General features: G+C 34.2%; 1 protein-coding gene across 3 annotated transcripts in view; it reads right to left on the bottom strand.

Annotated features, from left to right (window-relative positions):
* The window catches only part of LOC138713875 (putative RNA exonuclease pqe-1), a 203417-nt gene that overhangs the window by 151067 nt on the left and 38012 nt on the right, over positions 1-14338 (bottom strand). For all 3 annotated transcript variants that reach the window (XM_069846353.1, XM_069846354.1, XM_069846355.1), the window contains exon 2: positions 4369-4488. In XM_069846353.1, the coding sequence (XP_069702454.1) occupies positions 4369-4487 (119 nt within the window). In that variant the 5' untranslated portion in view covers position 4488. The remainder of the gene's footprint in view (positions 1-4368; positions 4489-14338) is intronic.

Raw genomic sequence — 14338 nt, 5'->3', positions numbered from 1 at the left:
CTAGGGTTGGCAGCCACACACACGAACGCTGCCAGCGATCAGCAGACACCAGACAGTGTGCCGCGCGCACGCAGGAACAGCTGTGACACGTCGAGAGCGCGCCAGACAGCGGATCAAGTCCAGTCTGCGACTATTGGCGCGAAATTGGTTGTATTAACTCATCGTACGAGGCTGAGAAATCCGTTAAGCAATTAGAATGCATCAAAGTTTCATTTCAGTTTTACATCAGCCTTTGCAGCTCCACTGAATATCATGAAAATTTTCCAAAAACATTTATTGGCTCTTTCACTTTTTTAGAATGTATATTTTTATACCCAAAATGGATTTAGTTCAATTCTGATTACAAATACATGTATTTTCTTTAATTAAGGCTGTAAGGCAAGGGTCGTCAGCACAGAGCACGCTGGGGCTATGCTGTCAAAATTATTTTTTCATCAAAGATTTTTATACAAAATTTCTGATTATAAATCTGGTAACTTTTTGTTCTAAAGTTGCTTCTCTGAAGTTACTAGATGAAAGTAGCGGAGGAGAATTTCAATAGGTATGTGTTATTTTAATTTTAATTTAGTAGTCTGACCCAATATTTTGGGTTTGCCCTGTGACACAGAATAGCTCACAATAAAATTTAAAATGAAAAATTATATAAACAGGTTTCAGACAAAATTGATTAAGACATAAGAAAAAAAATAGAACCAAGTGTAATTTAAATCGAATGTACACCATAAATATGCTGACGAAATATCGCTACAGAAAATTTTATTATGGTGGTGACGATGGCATCTTGAAGATCTCTCGTCAGCTTGTATTTTTCCCTCCACTTTACAAAGGCTTTCGGAATGATGCCTCTCGCTCCGAAGAAGAGACCGGTAACTGTGATTTTTTCTATGTTGTATTTCGCCGATAAGTACTGAATCGTGGGCTCGTATTAATTTTACTTACAAATCCATTTTTCCGTAAGTTTATTTTTCTTGATTCAACCAACACCAACTGTTTATGCCAAATATTAATCAAACTGGATGAAATTTTTATTTTGTAAGAAATGCTACTAGTTTATTTTATTGATATATTTTTAATGAATTATAGAAAAAATAACACTTTCAACATTTCAAAAACTTATTTGAAAGTGAATAAATTAGCTATTTCATCAAATGAATGCACAGAAATGTTTCTCTGTGTTGTAAATGTAACCAAAAAAACGGGAAGTTTAAAAATTGACATCTTCTAATTAAAAACTTGGGTTTGAAAATATTTCTAAAATAATAGAAAAACATAAAAAGCCAAAATCACTTGAGAGTTCAAAATTTGGATTTTTTTGTCTTTTACCTAGTAAACTTGCTCTCAAAGTTTGGTAAAAAATGATTAGGAAAAAAGTTATCACTTTTAGTGGAGTGTCCCCTTAACAGAGCACAGACTTACGACGAACGCCAGAGTTGAAGGAGAAAATGGCGTAATCTGAACATTTTTGCTCACCGATGCACAATTTTCATTTATTGTATGGCGAAATATCATATTTTGCTCCAAGAAATTAAATTCGAGATTAGTTTCAAAAAAAAAATTGGAGCGAAAATTTTGATAATAAATTAAAAATTGCTATGACATTTTATTCCTAAAAGCACGTTCTTTAAATGTTTGGACCACAACTTTAATACTGGCTTTCAAAATTTTAAGAATGAATACTGTACTTTTATAGAAACACGGAGGCATATTTTTCAAATACTACAAAGTAATAAAATTTATATTACAAACAAACGTTTCCTAGTAGCCTTAAAATGTGCACTGAAGTGTATGGTTGGACGAGGAATAAACTTTTTTTAAATTTAATTTTTAAGTTAAAAGCCTTAAATATATTATTATGGGACGAGGAGACCCTATAGGGTTTATATATACAGTAGAACTTGGTTATAGCATCCTCGTTTTGTGCGACACCTCGCCTATAACGTCAAATATTCTGTGGTTCCAACTAATTCCCCATAAGACATATGCTTTCCTACCTTGCTTAATACGACAAACGCATATGCGTCTACCTCGCATATAACGTCATTTTCAACCTCAGCTTGGAATACAATTTTCTAAGAACCAAAGTATTTTGAGAAATATTTTGCTGAAATCTGACCCTGACAAATTCTTTACAGTCTCCTTCTGTCATAGACCTCTGGAATGCAGGCGGATTCCCCACCCCGTTGTAACCTGCCCGAATTCATGCGGTATTAGATCAGTTTCGACAGGAAGTTTTCACTAAGTGCACGCATTTTAACGCAGTATGGCCACTAAAAGAAGTGAATGACGCTTTAGAAGTCATTAGAGTTATGAACATGTTCTGTGAAGCTAGGGAAGGGAGCAGTGAAATTGCAACTGAAATTATGAACATAGAACGTAATTTAGCCCTAGAAAGTGTGTATTGGGCCAGTAGAAGACAACAGAGTAAAATGACTGATTACCTCACTTCTAAGTAAAGTAGTTTGGTGAGTACTAAACAAACTGTTTTAATACAGAATACTGTATTTATAATTCTAGACCTACGTGTATTTTATTATGTCCATTGTAGGCTTAAAAGTGAATACATAAATCTAAAATAAGTCTAATTAAGTTTTTTTATTTTTCATTTTCCACCTCACTAGATTGATAATGTGAATCTCGGTTACTATGACACTCGTTTATAACAACATAATTTTTAAGGTCCCTTGGATGTCGTTATAACCAAGTTCTACTGTATTTATTTATTTTGTTTGATTATTTTATCTATATTTGGCTGTTATTTATACTCGCTTTAACATCTTTGGTCATATCGCGAGTTAATCTTTTGGTGAAATCCGAACGCCTGTGTACTATTGTTGAGACTGGTTCTATTGTTGTGAACTAGATGGCGACTGTAGATTTATTACTGATTTGTTATGAATATGACTTTTTAGTGATGAATTCCGGGTTGTTGTGGCCCGAATTTCCTGGAATTTGCCTTGCGGTTGAGAGAAAACCCTGAAAAACCTCAACCAGGATATTCAAACCGACCGGGAATCGAACTCGGGCCCTCTGTGTAAGAAACCAGCATGCTGACTCCTACACCACAGAGATTTAATATATTTTGTTGGGGTGGTAGGAAGAATTAATTAACTCTTTTTTATGTTATACATTTATTTATGGGAAATTGATCCATTTTTGTTGATCATAAGATTAAATTACCTTAGGGATAACAGGTAGATTTTCTATAAAAATATTTATGTTTAGTGAAATTTTTAGTCTACTTATTATTTTTATTTTATTAATTATTCTTATTATAGTTGGTGTTGATTTTTTAACTTTGTTGGAACGTAGCGTTCTTGGATATATCCATATACGTACGGGTTATGATAAGCTTGGATTTGTTGATATTTTGCAGCCTTTTGGAGATGCTATAAAGAGTTTTACTATTATGCACGTAGCGTTATAGAAGACAGGGTAAATTAGGGTCTGTTGGACATTCGGGTATGTTGGACACTTTGTACTTTAACGTGTTACCACGCCACTTGTGGGCACCTCATTCAGCTAGAAGTCAATGACGGAAGTAGTCCCACTCGTGGCTACTTCCGTCATTGACTTCTAGCAGAATATGATGCCCACAAGTTGCGAGGTAACACGTAAAAGTACAAAGTGTCCAACATGCCCGAATGTCCAACAGACCCTAATTTACCCTACATAACTTTCGTATGGAATAAATTAAAAAAATAAACTCACGGGATATTGTGATCAAAGTTTAGTTTTAAAATTCCCTTTCAGAACGAAATGTTACATTTGTTCAGATGAAATGTGTGCACATTTTAAGGACAAAACTAAAATTCTTTCAGTCATTAATAATAATTATTATCATAATACACTGCTCTCTTAAATTGACTGAGCATATTGGGACTGACTGTTCACTTTAAAATATTGTGTGCGATTGCTGGTTATTCAGAGGTCAGTGTATTTAGTGTGTATTTTGTGAACTTTAGTTACAAAAAATGTGAGTTACGAATCGTTGCGTGGAAGACTTGGTGAAACATAATGTATGAATCATTAGTGCCCATAGCTTTTACTACGTATTTGCTATATAGTTCAATACAATTGAAAAAAAAATTGTAAAAATGTGTTTTCTTTATAGCATAATATATAATTTGGGCCTGTTATAATATTAAGTGTTTTTGTTCAAACTTACACTGTTTGAAATCGATTAAAATTCGATTAATCGATTAATGGCATCCGATGAACCGATAAAAATTTAATTCACCTTCAAAAATTGCGTTTCCTTAGCTAGATTTGAACCCACAAATTTACAACCTAATGGAGAGTAGGCCTATGAACCATTCATCTTGTGAGGACTAAATTGTAACAGAACATGAGGGCTGTGGGTTGGCTCACCCGATGGCGCCGTTGGCGAGAACATGGGCCTGTTTGTTGAGGGCCTCCTGCACGCTCTCGGGCGAGTACAGCTTGATGGGTGAGTTGAACTGCTTGTTGATCAGGCCGTAGTTCGACATCCTGTCAACACAAACAACTCCATCAGTACAGAATATACTACGGCATTGATGTCAAAGCAAGCGCATTTTTCTGACCTTGACGTCGTGCGCGGGCAGCAAGCGCTAAGTATGAAAAGAGGAAGGGTTGTGTATATGAATAAGCAACATGTAGGATTAAGAAAACAGTTGTGCACAAACTTCAAACGGAACGTGAAATTTTATGTCGTTATTTTTATATGGCTTCTTTCTGTTTAATATGATCTATATTGTCTGTAAAACAAAAGTACTAACACTGATTTCTTAATATTGCACATGAAACACATCATTCATAAAGAAAGTGATATTCCAAAGAAAGAGATTATGACATGATAAGTTGGAATTTATATTGATGGTATCTTTAGCCTTACAAAAGTAATCAATAACCTAATCAAAACAATATTACAGTACAAAGCAAAGTTACCTAGGTACTGTATCTGTTTTAAGTGTAACTAATATTACATAACAAAACTCTTATCGCATTATGCTTTTAAGGTGATATTTGTGAGCAACTTCCTATCATCAGAATATTAAATTATTATCTCGAAATCTGCTGAAGCTATAGAGCTGACATTTTTACAACACATGGGCACGTATCTTTTGCTTATGATGTAACAGTAGTTGCTTTGTCAATTCATTTCCTTACAAACAATTTCCATGCGAATATTTTCAAAATTTTCAATACACTATCTTCACTATACGGTATATTAGATTTACGAAAACATTCTGTAAGGCTACTAAATAAATAGGCCTATACCTGAAAATTTCACTTTTCTATACGAAAAGTTGAGAAAATATTTCTTTTGAATAAAAAAATCAAACTTGTGAAATATGAGCATTAAAATTAAAACTTACATTCTTATAATGCACTTATACTTCCCAGGCAAATCTAAAAATTAACATGGACACAGTTTTAATAAGTTCTCTTCCCTTTATCTATTGAATCAGTGCTGGCCATCCCTGAATATAGCTCGACCAAGCGGCATATACCACCTCTTTCGTCTGTCTCTTTCCTTTCCGCTGTAAAGCGCTCAGACTCTCCTGGGCTCTAAAGCGCGCGCTTGCTCCTGTGGGCATCAATTGACATGCCTGTACTACGGTAAAAGATTTTGTAGAGAGTTATCTGATTCTGCAGACTAGTAGCATTGCTTTATATTGATATCTTGTTCTTCACAAGATAGCAATATTATTCTCTCAAGGACTCACAGATTAAAGTTGGACTAGTCCGAGTTGATTCATGACGGTTATTACAGCTTTCTCAACTAACTAATTCTAAGTACAATTAAATATAGGCGTCTTCTTAGCAGACATTCCCCCTCTTTGTAATGTGACTAAAATTATTTACGTATTTTCTAGCGTGTATAAAATAATAGAAGCAAGCAGGGTGTGAATTAACGGGGTGATGGGGACACTTTGCCTCTGTTGGAAAGTTATCCCCCTCTCATAAATTCATATTAACATCCCTGCCAGGGATAACTTCTATCCCTCTCACAAAATATAATTGTTTTAATACGAGTATACTTTATAAAGTACAGTATAAACTAAGCAAAGAAAATAATATTGATGTATTATCATCACCGGCAAGCTGAGAACAATCAATAACTCAGGAATTACACAACTTATCTTAAGCCTGCTCATGCATATAAGTATTATTATGAACAAGATGCAAAACAAGCAACTCAGTGCGACCAAAATTTCGTAAATCTGCCGAAATTAGATTTCTATAAAAGAAATATACACCATTAAATTTATTTTAGAGTTAAAAGTACCCGGAAAAAAAATTGGAGATAGCAATATCAAATCTTGATAGGCTTGAAGTGGAATGACTCTCGTGCTAGGGCAGGAAAATGAAACAAGAGAGCTTCAGTTCACCTATTAATAATAATAATAATAATAATAATAATAATAATAATAATAATAATAATAGTGACAATAATACCAATCTATACTAATAATAAATCTGTAGCCGAAATTTTTCTGGTAATTTTCGATTTTCCAAAAATAATTGGTCCTAACATGTATAATTAACCACCCTGAAACCGAAAATCGCTTTTTTGAAATTTTTGTTTGTATGTGTCTGTCTGTCTGTATGTTTGTTACCTTTTCACGCGATAATGGCTGAACGGATTTCGATGAAAATTGGAATATAAATTAAGTTCGTTGTAACTTAGATTTTAGGCTATATGGCATTCAAAATACATTATTTAAAAGGGGGGTTATAAAGGGGCCTGAATTAAATAAATCGAAATATCTCGCTTATTATTGATTTTTATGAAAAATGTTACATAACAAACGTTTCTTTAAAAACGTTTTCGGATAAGTTTTATTCTCTGAAAAATTTTGATAGGACTGATATTTAATGAGATAAATTAGTTTTAAAATTAAAATAACTGCCATCTAAGGCCGTGTAATGAATTAAAAAACAAATGACTTCGTCTATAAGGGGCCTTGGACAGCAACAATCGAAAGCTATGAAAGATAGCCTACAGAAAATGTTTCTGTGTTTGTATGAAGTAATATCAGAAGCTAAATTAACCGATTTGTATAATTAATTATTAATTCACCATTGGAAAGTGTAGTTTCTCTAGATGGTCATATTGCTATAATGTTATTACAGTAACTTCTGAGTGAATTGAAGACAGGCAAGATTAAAATAGCTTCTTATGCACAGAAAACTTGATAGGCTATTCTGTACATTCATTTCCTGTATTTCCTAAAATAATTTTTATGACCAAATGAGTGTCTCTGGATCAAAATGATCGCATTTTAATTATGCAAATGCAATTTAAATTAAGTAATATAATAAACGATTTATCTTTATATCAAACACGAATGTTCCCTGGATCATATGTCCTATTTTAATTATGTAATTACTTTATATTTATTTCTAACGGATGCAGCGGAGCGCACGGGTACGGCTAGTAATAAATATAAAGATTACTATGATATTCTTTTCATTTTTCTGAATTTCAAAGTATGTCATATGCCTATAGCCTCATACCCAATGGCATTTTCTAAACTCCGAACGCTAACTCTGTAAGGACGTGGTTATAAAATGTGCAAACGGCCAATCTTTGCACAAGTTTGAGTTTCCATAGCAACTTTGTCCTACTGCCGAATCTAATCCCTTGTCTTGGTTTTCAACATTTCCACTTATTTTTGTCCTTTTACTTGTAGCTGTAAACTTGTTATACCACACCATCTGCGCTATAATAATAAAGTTATTGTAAAACGTTGTTTTATACGACTTATAAAAGATATTATTTCAAGGGTATGGGATCAGATAGTCCTGTGCCACATCTTTTGCAATTGAAATTTTTTACCATCCACAGTTCTAAGCCATCGTGTTTATGATTGTGCACGTAGTGTTAAATTTTGACAACAGATGGCGGAGTGATACAGTAATAAGTGTTATGGATCCCGTTTTGCATGATATCTCCGTTTGAGTCTGATGTGGGATAGGACTATCTGCTCCCAGGCCTTCATTTATGCACTGTTCATTTATAATCTACTCGTGTTACTTCAAATCGCATTAACAGGGATGTATTTCAGGCCTGGCGAGCCGCCGCCAGGATACTATATTTTGTGGCCGGGCGGCGCCAGGACGCTTTTCTGACTTTCATATTATCGTCAATTTTTTTTTCTTTTATAAAAAGTCATATTTTATTCATACCTTAAACTATTTCATGGTGAGGTCTATTCCACAGACGTAAGGTTTCATGTTTGACGCAACTTTGGAATATTTCACGCATGTTTACGTAGTTGTCGAAAAGAACGCCGGAATTTCATAGTTCGAAGACGATAAGAGAAATCCTGCAAATTTAATATTTAAAATCGAGACATGATATTTAATAAGGTTCACAGAAAGTTTTATTAAGCTATAACTGCTGAAATCTTCCTTTACCCGGGGCTGAGATCGTTATTAAAAATAAGAAAAATGATACCAAGTAAATTTTATAATATAAAATAATAGCATATCTGACAGAAATATCATCATCATCAGCAGCAGCAGCAGCAGCAGCATCATCACTAGGGACCGGATTTTTATGTAATATCAAGGTGTGAAATATGTACATATTTATGTAAGAAAAATAAGCTGAATATGTACCAAAATATGTAACATCATAAAAATATTTAATATCAATATCTGGCAGGTATAGGATAGGTAAGACTCTCCAGTTGTGATTTCATAGAGCACCCGAATTTTTTACCGCACACTTGACACATTACTATTTTTCCATCTGTAGTGAAACCTTCGTCCATCGCAATCCATGATTTTATTTTTGTCGTTAGGATTGAAGATATAGGGGCCTTTTTAGTTAGTTAAAGCAGTAGATAAACTCACTTGCACTTTATACTGTAAGTACTAAAACTAGAGAACTGAGTGAAATGAATGACACAACAGTACTGCAAGCACTGTTTCGCTTTACTGGATTAGGAGAAAATAAGAGGAGATGTGGGACACATGCATTTTAGCTGCTCCCTGTAAGAAACAAAGTACCTACTGAAACCTCAAACTATAGGCATTTAATAACTGTTGTTTGCCTGGAACTAAGGACGTTGTGTTTCGTGCCGAAATACGTATATATTTTCTCGGGTAGGTAAGAAGGCTTTTTAAATCTGTGTATTTCAAATTGTAAACTTCCCTAACGGAAGTTTTTTTTTTCCCCCCTTTTAGAGAAGTAAAAATGAATAAACCCCCTAAATATGTAGATTTATGTAATATCAAGCCATAATACGTAATGTGGGGTAAATATGTAAAAATATGTAGTATCAAATTTGATTATATTAACGGTAATTACAAGATTCGCAAAGATGTTATTTATATACGGTTAGGTTGAAAGGAATGTAATATGTAATTACATAAAAATCCGGTCCCTACTCATCATCCACTTTTCAGGGTGAGACACTTAACGGGTTTCGTCCTCACTCTGTAGTCGAATTTACACCACAGCTCTGAGTCAATACGGTTATGTCTGACACAATTAAAAACAGTCATAATATTGGCAATATTAAAGAAGCTTCAAAATGATTTTTTATATAATATCAATCATTCACAGCAGAAATTTCGACCGGGAACACATGTTCAAATATTTTATAAGCCCTTATTCTATTAACACATATACGGTCTCTAGCAATATCCTAACGCACTCTGTTACAGTAAATACAGGGACATAATTTTATTTTTACGAACATTTTTAATATTAACCTGTCTATACCTTTAGAGAACCGGAAACACCGCTTGCTCCCCCCTCCAAGACTGGAGTTCGATGATACTGGCGTAAAACACAAATCACTCTACTAGGTATAAGATGGAAGAAAAGTAGTTCATCCATTTACGTAAACTAGGAAATATCGCGATTTTGAGTTTGATAATTTTCATTAGGTTTTTCTTTAATCAAAGTACAGTACTGTATTAAGAATAAGTGTTTTTACTCACGAAGTGAGTTATCCATGCGAACGTATTCATTATGCAGTGTATACTGTCTACAGCACATTAGCGTACAATATAGAGAAGAAGTTAAATTGAAAAATAATCATAATATGAATATTTAAACACAATTTTGAAAATGGTGGCCTTTCATTTCGATACAAGCTTCAGTTCTTTTGTGCATATTATCGCAGTATAGACTATTGCATCTAATTCCAATTGCCAGTTTCGTCCTTCGTACTAGTAACTCATGTTGAAATAAATCTGTACCTACTCTACGTACTGTGAATTCAATCTTCACTTCTGCCCGACCCGAAAATATAAAATTACTCAGACATGCTATCTACTGTCCGTCCAAGTGGTTATGGCGCAGGATTGTAGAAAGGGAAGAAATCACTTGGCAGTTAATTACTTAACGAGGCCCTTTTATTTAAGTTAAATTAAACAGCTGTATAATATTACGTAAACTTCCAATTCCTAAGAGAAATTAATGTTTTCAGAAAAGAGCTAAGACAGCCCAGATTTTACAGAGGGGCGAGCAGAAGCAGGTGGGGGAAATCGGGATGCGACGTAGGCAAACGGACAGTACCTGTGCGAAAATATGATTCAATATTGAAAGCTCTTTCGTCACTGGAAAACGCGAACATATTTCTGGAACGTACTATACTCAGTAACTCAGTACTGCTTACTATCTGCGGTCTTGGTTCTGTGTGGAGTTGGAACTTCCTTAGTAGAAGGGGTGGGAGTGAAGTACATTCAAAAACTCAGGTACAATAAAAATTGAAGTAAAAATAAAATGATGTCCCTGTATCTTAAGTTGTAGGCTGATATGTACATCTATTATTTATCAGGCAGTATATCTCACTTGATAATATAAGTCAAAGGAAGAACAATTTTTTTTGTTTGTATACATATGAGGCCTGATTATTGTAATTATGTAACTAGTATGTAATAGAGGGGAAAGGAACTGGCCACCCTACCCCATATTTCCTGGCTTGTGAAGTTTCAACTAGTACTCGCACTGCTGACTAAACAAACATGCGAGTACATATATGTTAAGACGGGGTGTTTTCTCAACTGGGTGGTATGAAGAAAGTCAACACAACTCCTTTCCTTCTGTAGTAAGATAATAATATTATAGGTCATTTTTGTACACAATCATTAAGAGATGGGGATATGATAGATGGGAATCCTATGCATGGATCTTTAATCCTCAGAAATGCCACAGAGCTGTCTTGGGCCGATGTATAACGGTTACCAGATATCACAGATCATCTCCGAATACCAACAGGATATCATTTCGGCCTTCGACTGACACCATGACCTTCTCTCTCAATTTAATTATAATTCTTTACATTTTTAAGTGGGTTATTTTACGACGCTGTATCAACATCTCAGGTTATTTAGCGTCTGAATGAGATGAAGGTGATAATGCCGGTGAAATGAGTCCGGCGTCCAGCGCCGAAAGTTACCCAGCATTTGCTCAAATTGGGTTGAGGGAAAATCCCGGAGAAAACCTCAACCAGGTAACTTGCCCTGACCGGGATTCGAACCCGGGTCACCTGGTTTCGCGGCCAGACGTGCTGACCGTTAATTCACAGGTATGGACTTTACATATTGCATGTAAACTGAATTGAATTACATTAGCTCATAAATTGAGTTAATTTTTCGTATAGGCTTTATCTCAAATTAAATAAACATGTACTAGTCGTTAAAACTTAACTGAAGAATATTGTTGGAGAATCTTTAGTGTATTGTAAATATTCATTTAAATATGTATGCCACTATTGTATTGATTAAGACTGATTGAGTGGAAGAGAAGGCTTTATGGCCTTAACTCTGCCAGTGAAAATAAAACATTCTAGTGTATTCCCTCGGATGCTGGCGAGTCTCGCCACAAGGCGTCCTTCTTCCAGCGCCGGGAAGATAGCGTGCATCACCCACTGAGAGTCTCCAACTGGCACCGGTGCACGATTGTTGTGAGCGTTACACAAACAGTAGCTTGACTTATCTTCTTCCGGCATCACCAAAGCTCGTACACCTTACCCTGAAATCATATTTTTTGGTGATTTGAATTTATATCCAATGAAGAGAAGAGAAGAATGAAATGGAGGATATTGGTGGATTGCAATCTCGAGAGAAAGTGGGGAAACCCTGAGAAAACCAGAAATGGACTGAAAGTGAGTGGCCTATTAAAAAGTGGACAATAAATACGATGGACAAAGGAATGCGTAGAGATAAATATGATTGTGTGTTATATCTCTGTGAACGACGCCTCCTTTTATATTTTTTCCTTGTTGTGTATACAATTCCATGATATTATCCAGGTCTCACAAGCGATTGCCAACACTGGTATCGTTAAGTTTGCTGTTTGTAACCCTGCAGATCGCTCTTGACTTGAGAAACCGATCACACTAAGACGCTTTCTTTCCAGCCATGAGTGCGATCTTTGTTTCTATAGAGACATCGTTGTTATTCATAACAGCTGGGCCATATATTGGAACTAGTGGCTTATGCAGCAAATGCTGCAAACTAAGTTTATTAGCCGTTCAAATAAACATTTTTCAGATTTATTTTCAATGAAGAATACCAGACATTCCGATAGTTATTTGCTTCCATAATAATGAAAGATACTCTCTCTCGAGCCAATACTGAAGAAAACCACGCATATAAATATCTACACCACACCGCCATTAAATATATGAAAAAGACCCAACCCCACTTGATTAATAACTGTAAAAATATTTGATTTTTAATAATATTATTATCTTACGTAAGTTTTATAGCTTTCAGTAACATATACTATATATATATATATATATATATATATATATAATTTGAACTGGTAATGGAAATTACGGGAAAACGGCTGAACGGATTTTAATGAGTGATCCCTCATTTTCATGCCTGGCATCCAAAGTTTTTCGGAAAAGTAGTAGTTTTCACTGAAATGTCAATTTTCCTACATAATTTTCCTATTTTCCAAAATCCATCTGTTGTCAGTTTTAGACCCAATTTCATTGAATCACGGCCGACTTGATTGAATTTCAGAACAAAACACACACTACAATAAACAATAGGCTATTTATTACATGAAGGCCATGACCTGTAGGATTGCCGACATATTTAGAGCTCAATTCAATTAGTTATTAAAAACTGATTCTGCAGTGTATAATTTTCCGAGTACAGCTGTGTATTGGATATTCAAATCTACGAAACTTGAGGTGGTTTGACGACATTATTACCATTAGAAATTAAATATTATTTTAGTTACTATCATGATGCCTCTATTTTTCATTAATTGTACATAATATTGATGCTATATTGATGACATGAAAGTGAAACGTTTTGAGGTTATCTAAGTAAATGTAGAGAATATCTCAATTTAGATCTTCATTTCTAAAATTTACTGAGTGACTGCTATATATAACTACAAAACTTAAGTAAGATAATAATATTGTTATTAAAAATCAAATATTTTTATACTTATTAACCCAGTGGGGTTGGGTCTTTTTCATATACTTAATGGCGGTGTAGTGTAGATATTGATATGTGCCATTGTCTTCAGTATTGGCTCGAGAGAGCGCAAAAATTACAGTTCCTAAGAAAAGATAAAAAGGTATTAATTACTGATAAAATAAGAGGCCTAGAAAATGTTGTAGTCTCCAGATCATTTCAGCAAGATCTCTTAGTAGGATAAAATGATTTTACGCTCTACATTTGAAGTTTTACATGCAGCAGCTATATGAAAATGCTATTGTTCGAAAGCTAAGCAAACCTGACATTTTTTTAACTTTTGCCTACAATCCACAATGACCTGAAATAGCTACTACTATTGTCCTGACATTGATACTTGCGTTTTCGCGTTGAAACTCAAAACTGAAGTTGGATAGGTTCAAGAAAAAGTATTTGGTCTAAAAAAATCCACTCACAGCGAGTATGTTTCATTATTATGGAAGCAAATAACTATCAAAAAGACAAGTATTCTTCATTGAAAATAAATCTGAAAAATTTGTATTTGAACGTCTAACGAACTTAGTTTGCAGCAGCATTTGCTGCACAAGCCACTAGTATATATATATATATATATATATATATATATATATATATATATATATATATATATATACTATATAGCCGCCACTCAGTAAAATTTAGAAATAAAAGTATAATTTAAGTTATTCTCTACATCTACTTATATTACCCCAAAACGTTTCACTTTCATATCATCAATATAGCATTAATATGTATAATTAATGAAAAATAGTCACATCATGGCATTAACTACAATAATATTTCATTTTTAATGGTAATAATGCCATCAAACCACCTCAAGTTTTGTAGTTTTTAATATCCAATACACAGCTGTACCTAGAAAATTACACACCACAGAATCGAACCTGTA

The sequence above is a fragment of the Periplaneta americana genome, chromosome 14 (genome assembly GCF_040183065.1).
Source record: "Periplaneta americana isolate PAMFEO1 chromosome 14, P.americana_PAMFEO1_priV1, whole genome shotgun sequence".
Taxonomy (NCBI): Eukaryota; Metazoa; Arthropoda; class Insecta; order Blattodea; family Blattidae; genus Periplaneta; species Periplaneta americana.
The sequence above is the reverse complement of the archived record's forward strand: the minus strand, read 5'-3'. Positions and strand labels throughout refer to the sequence as shown.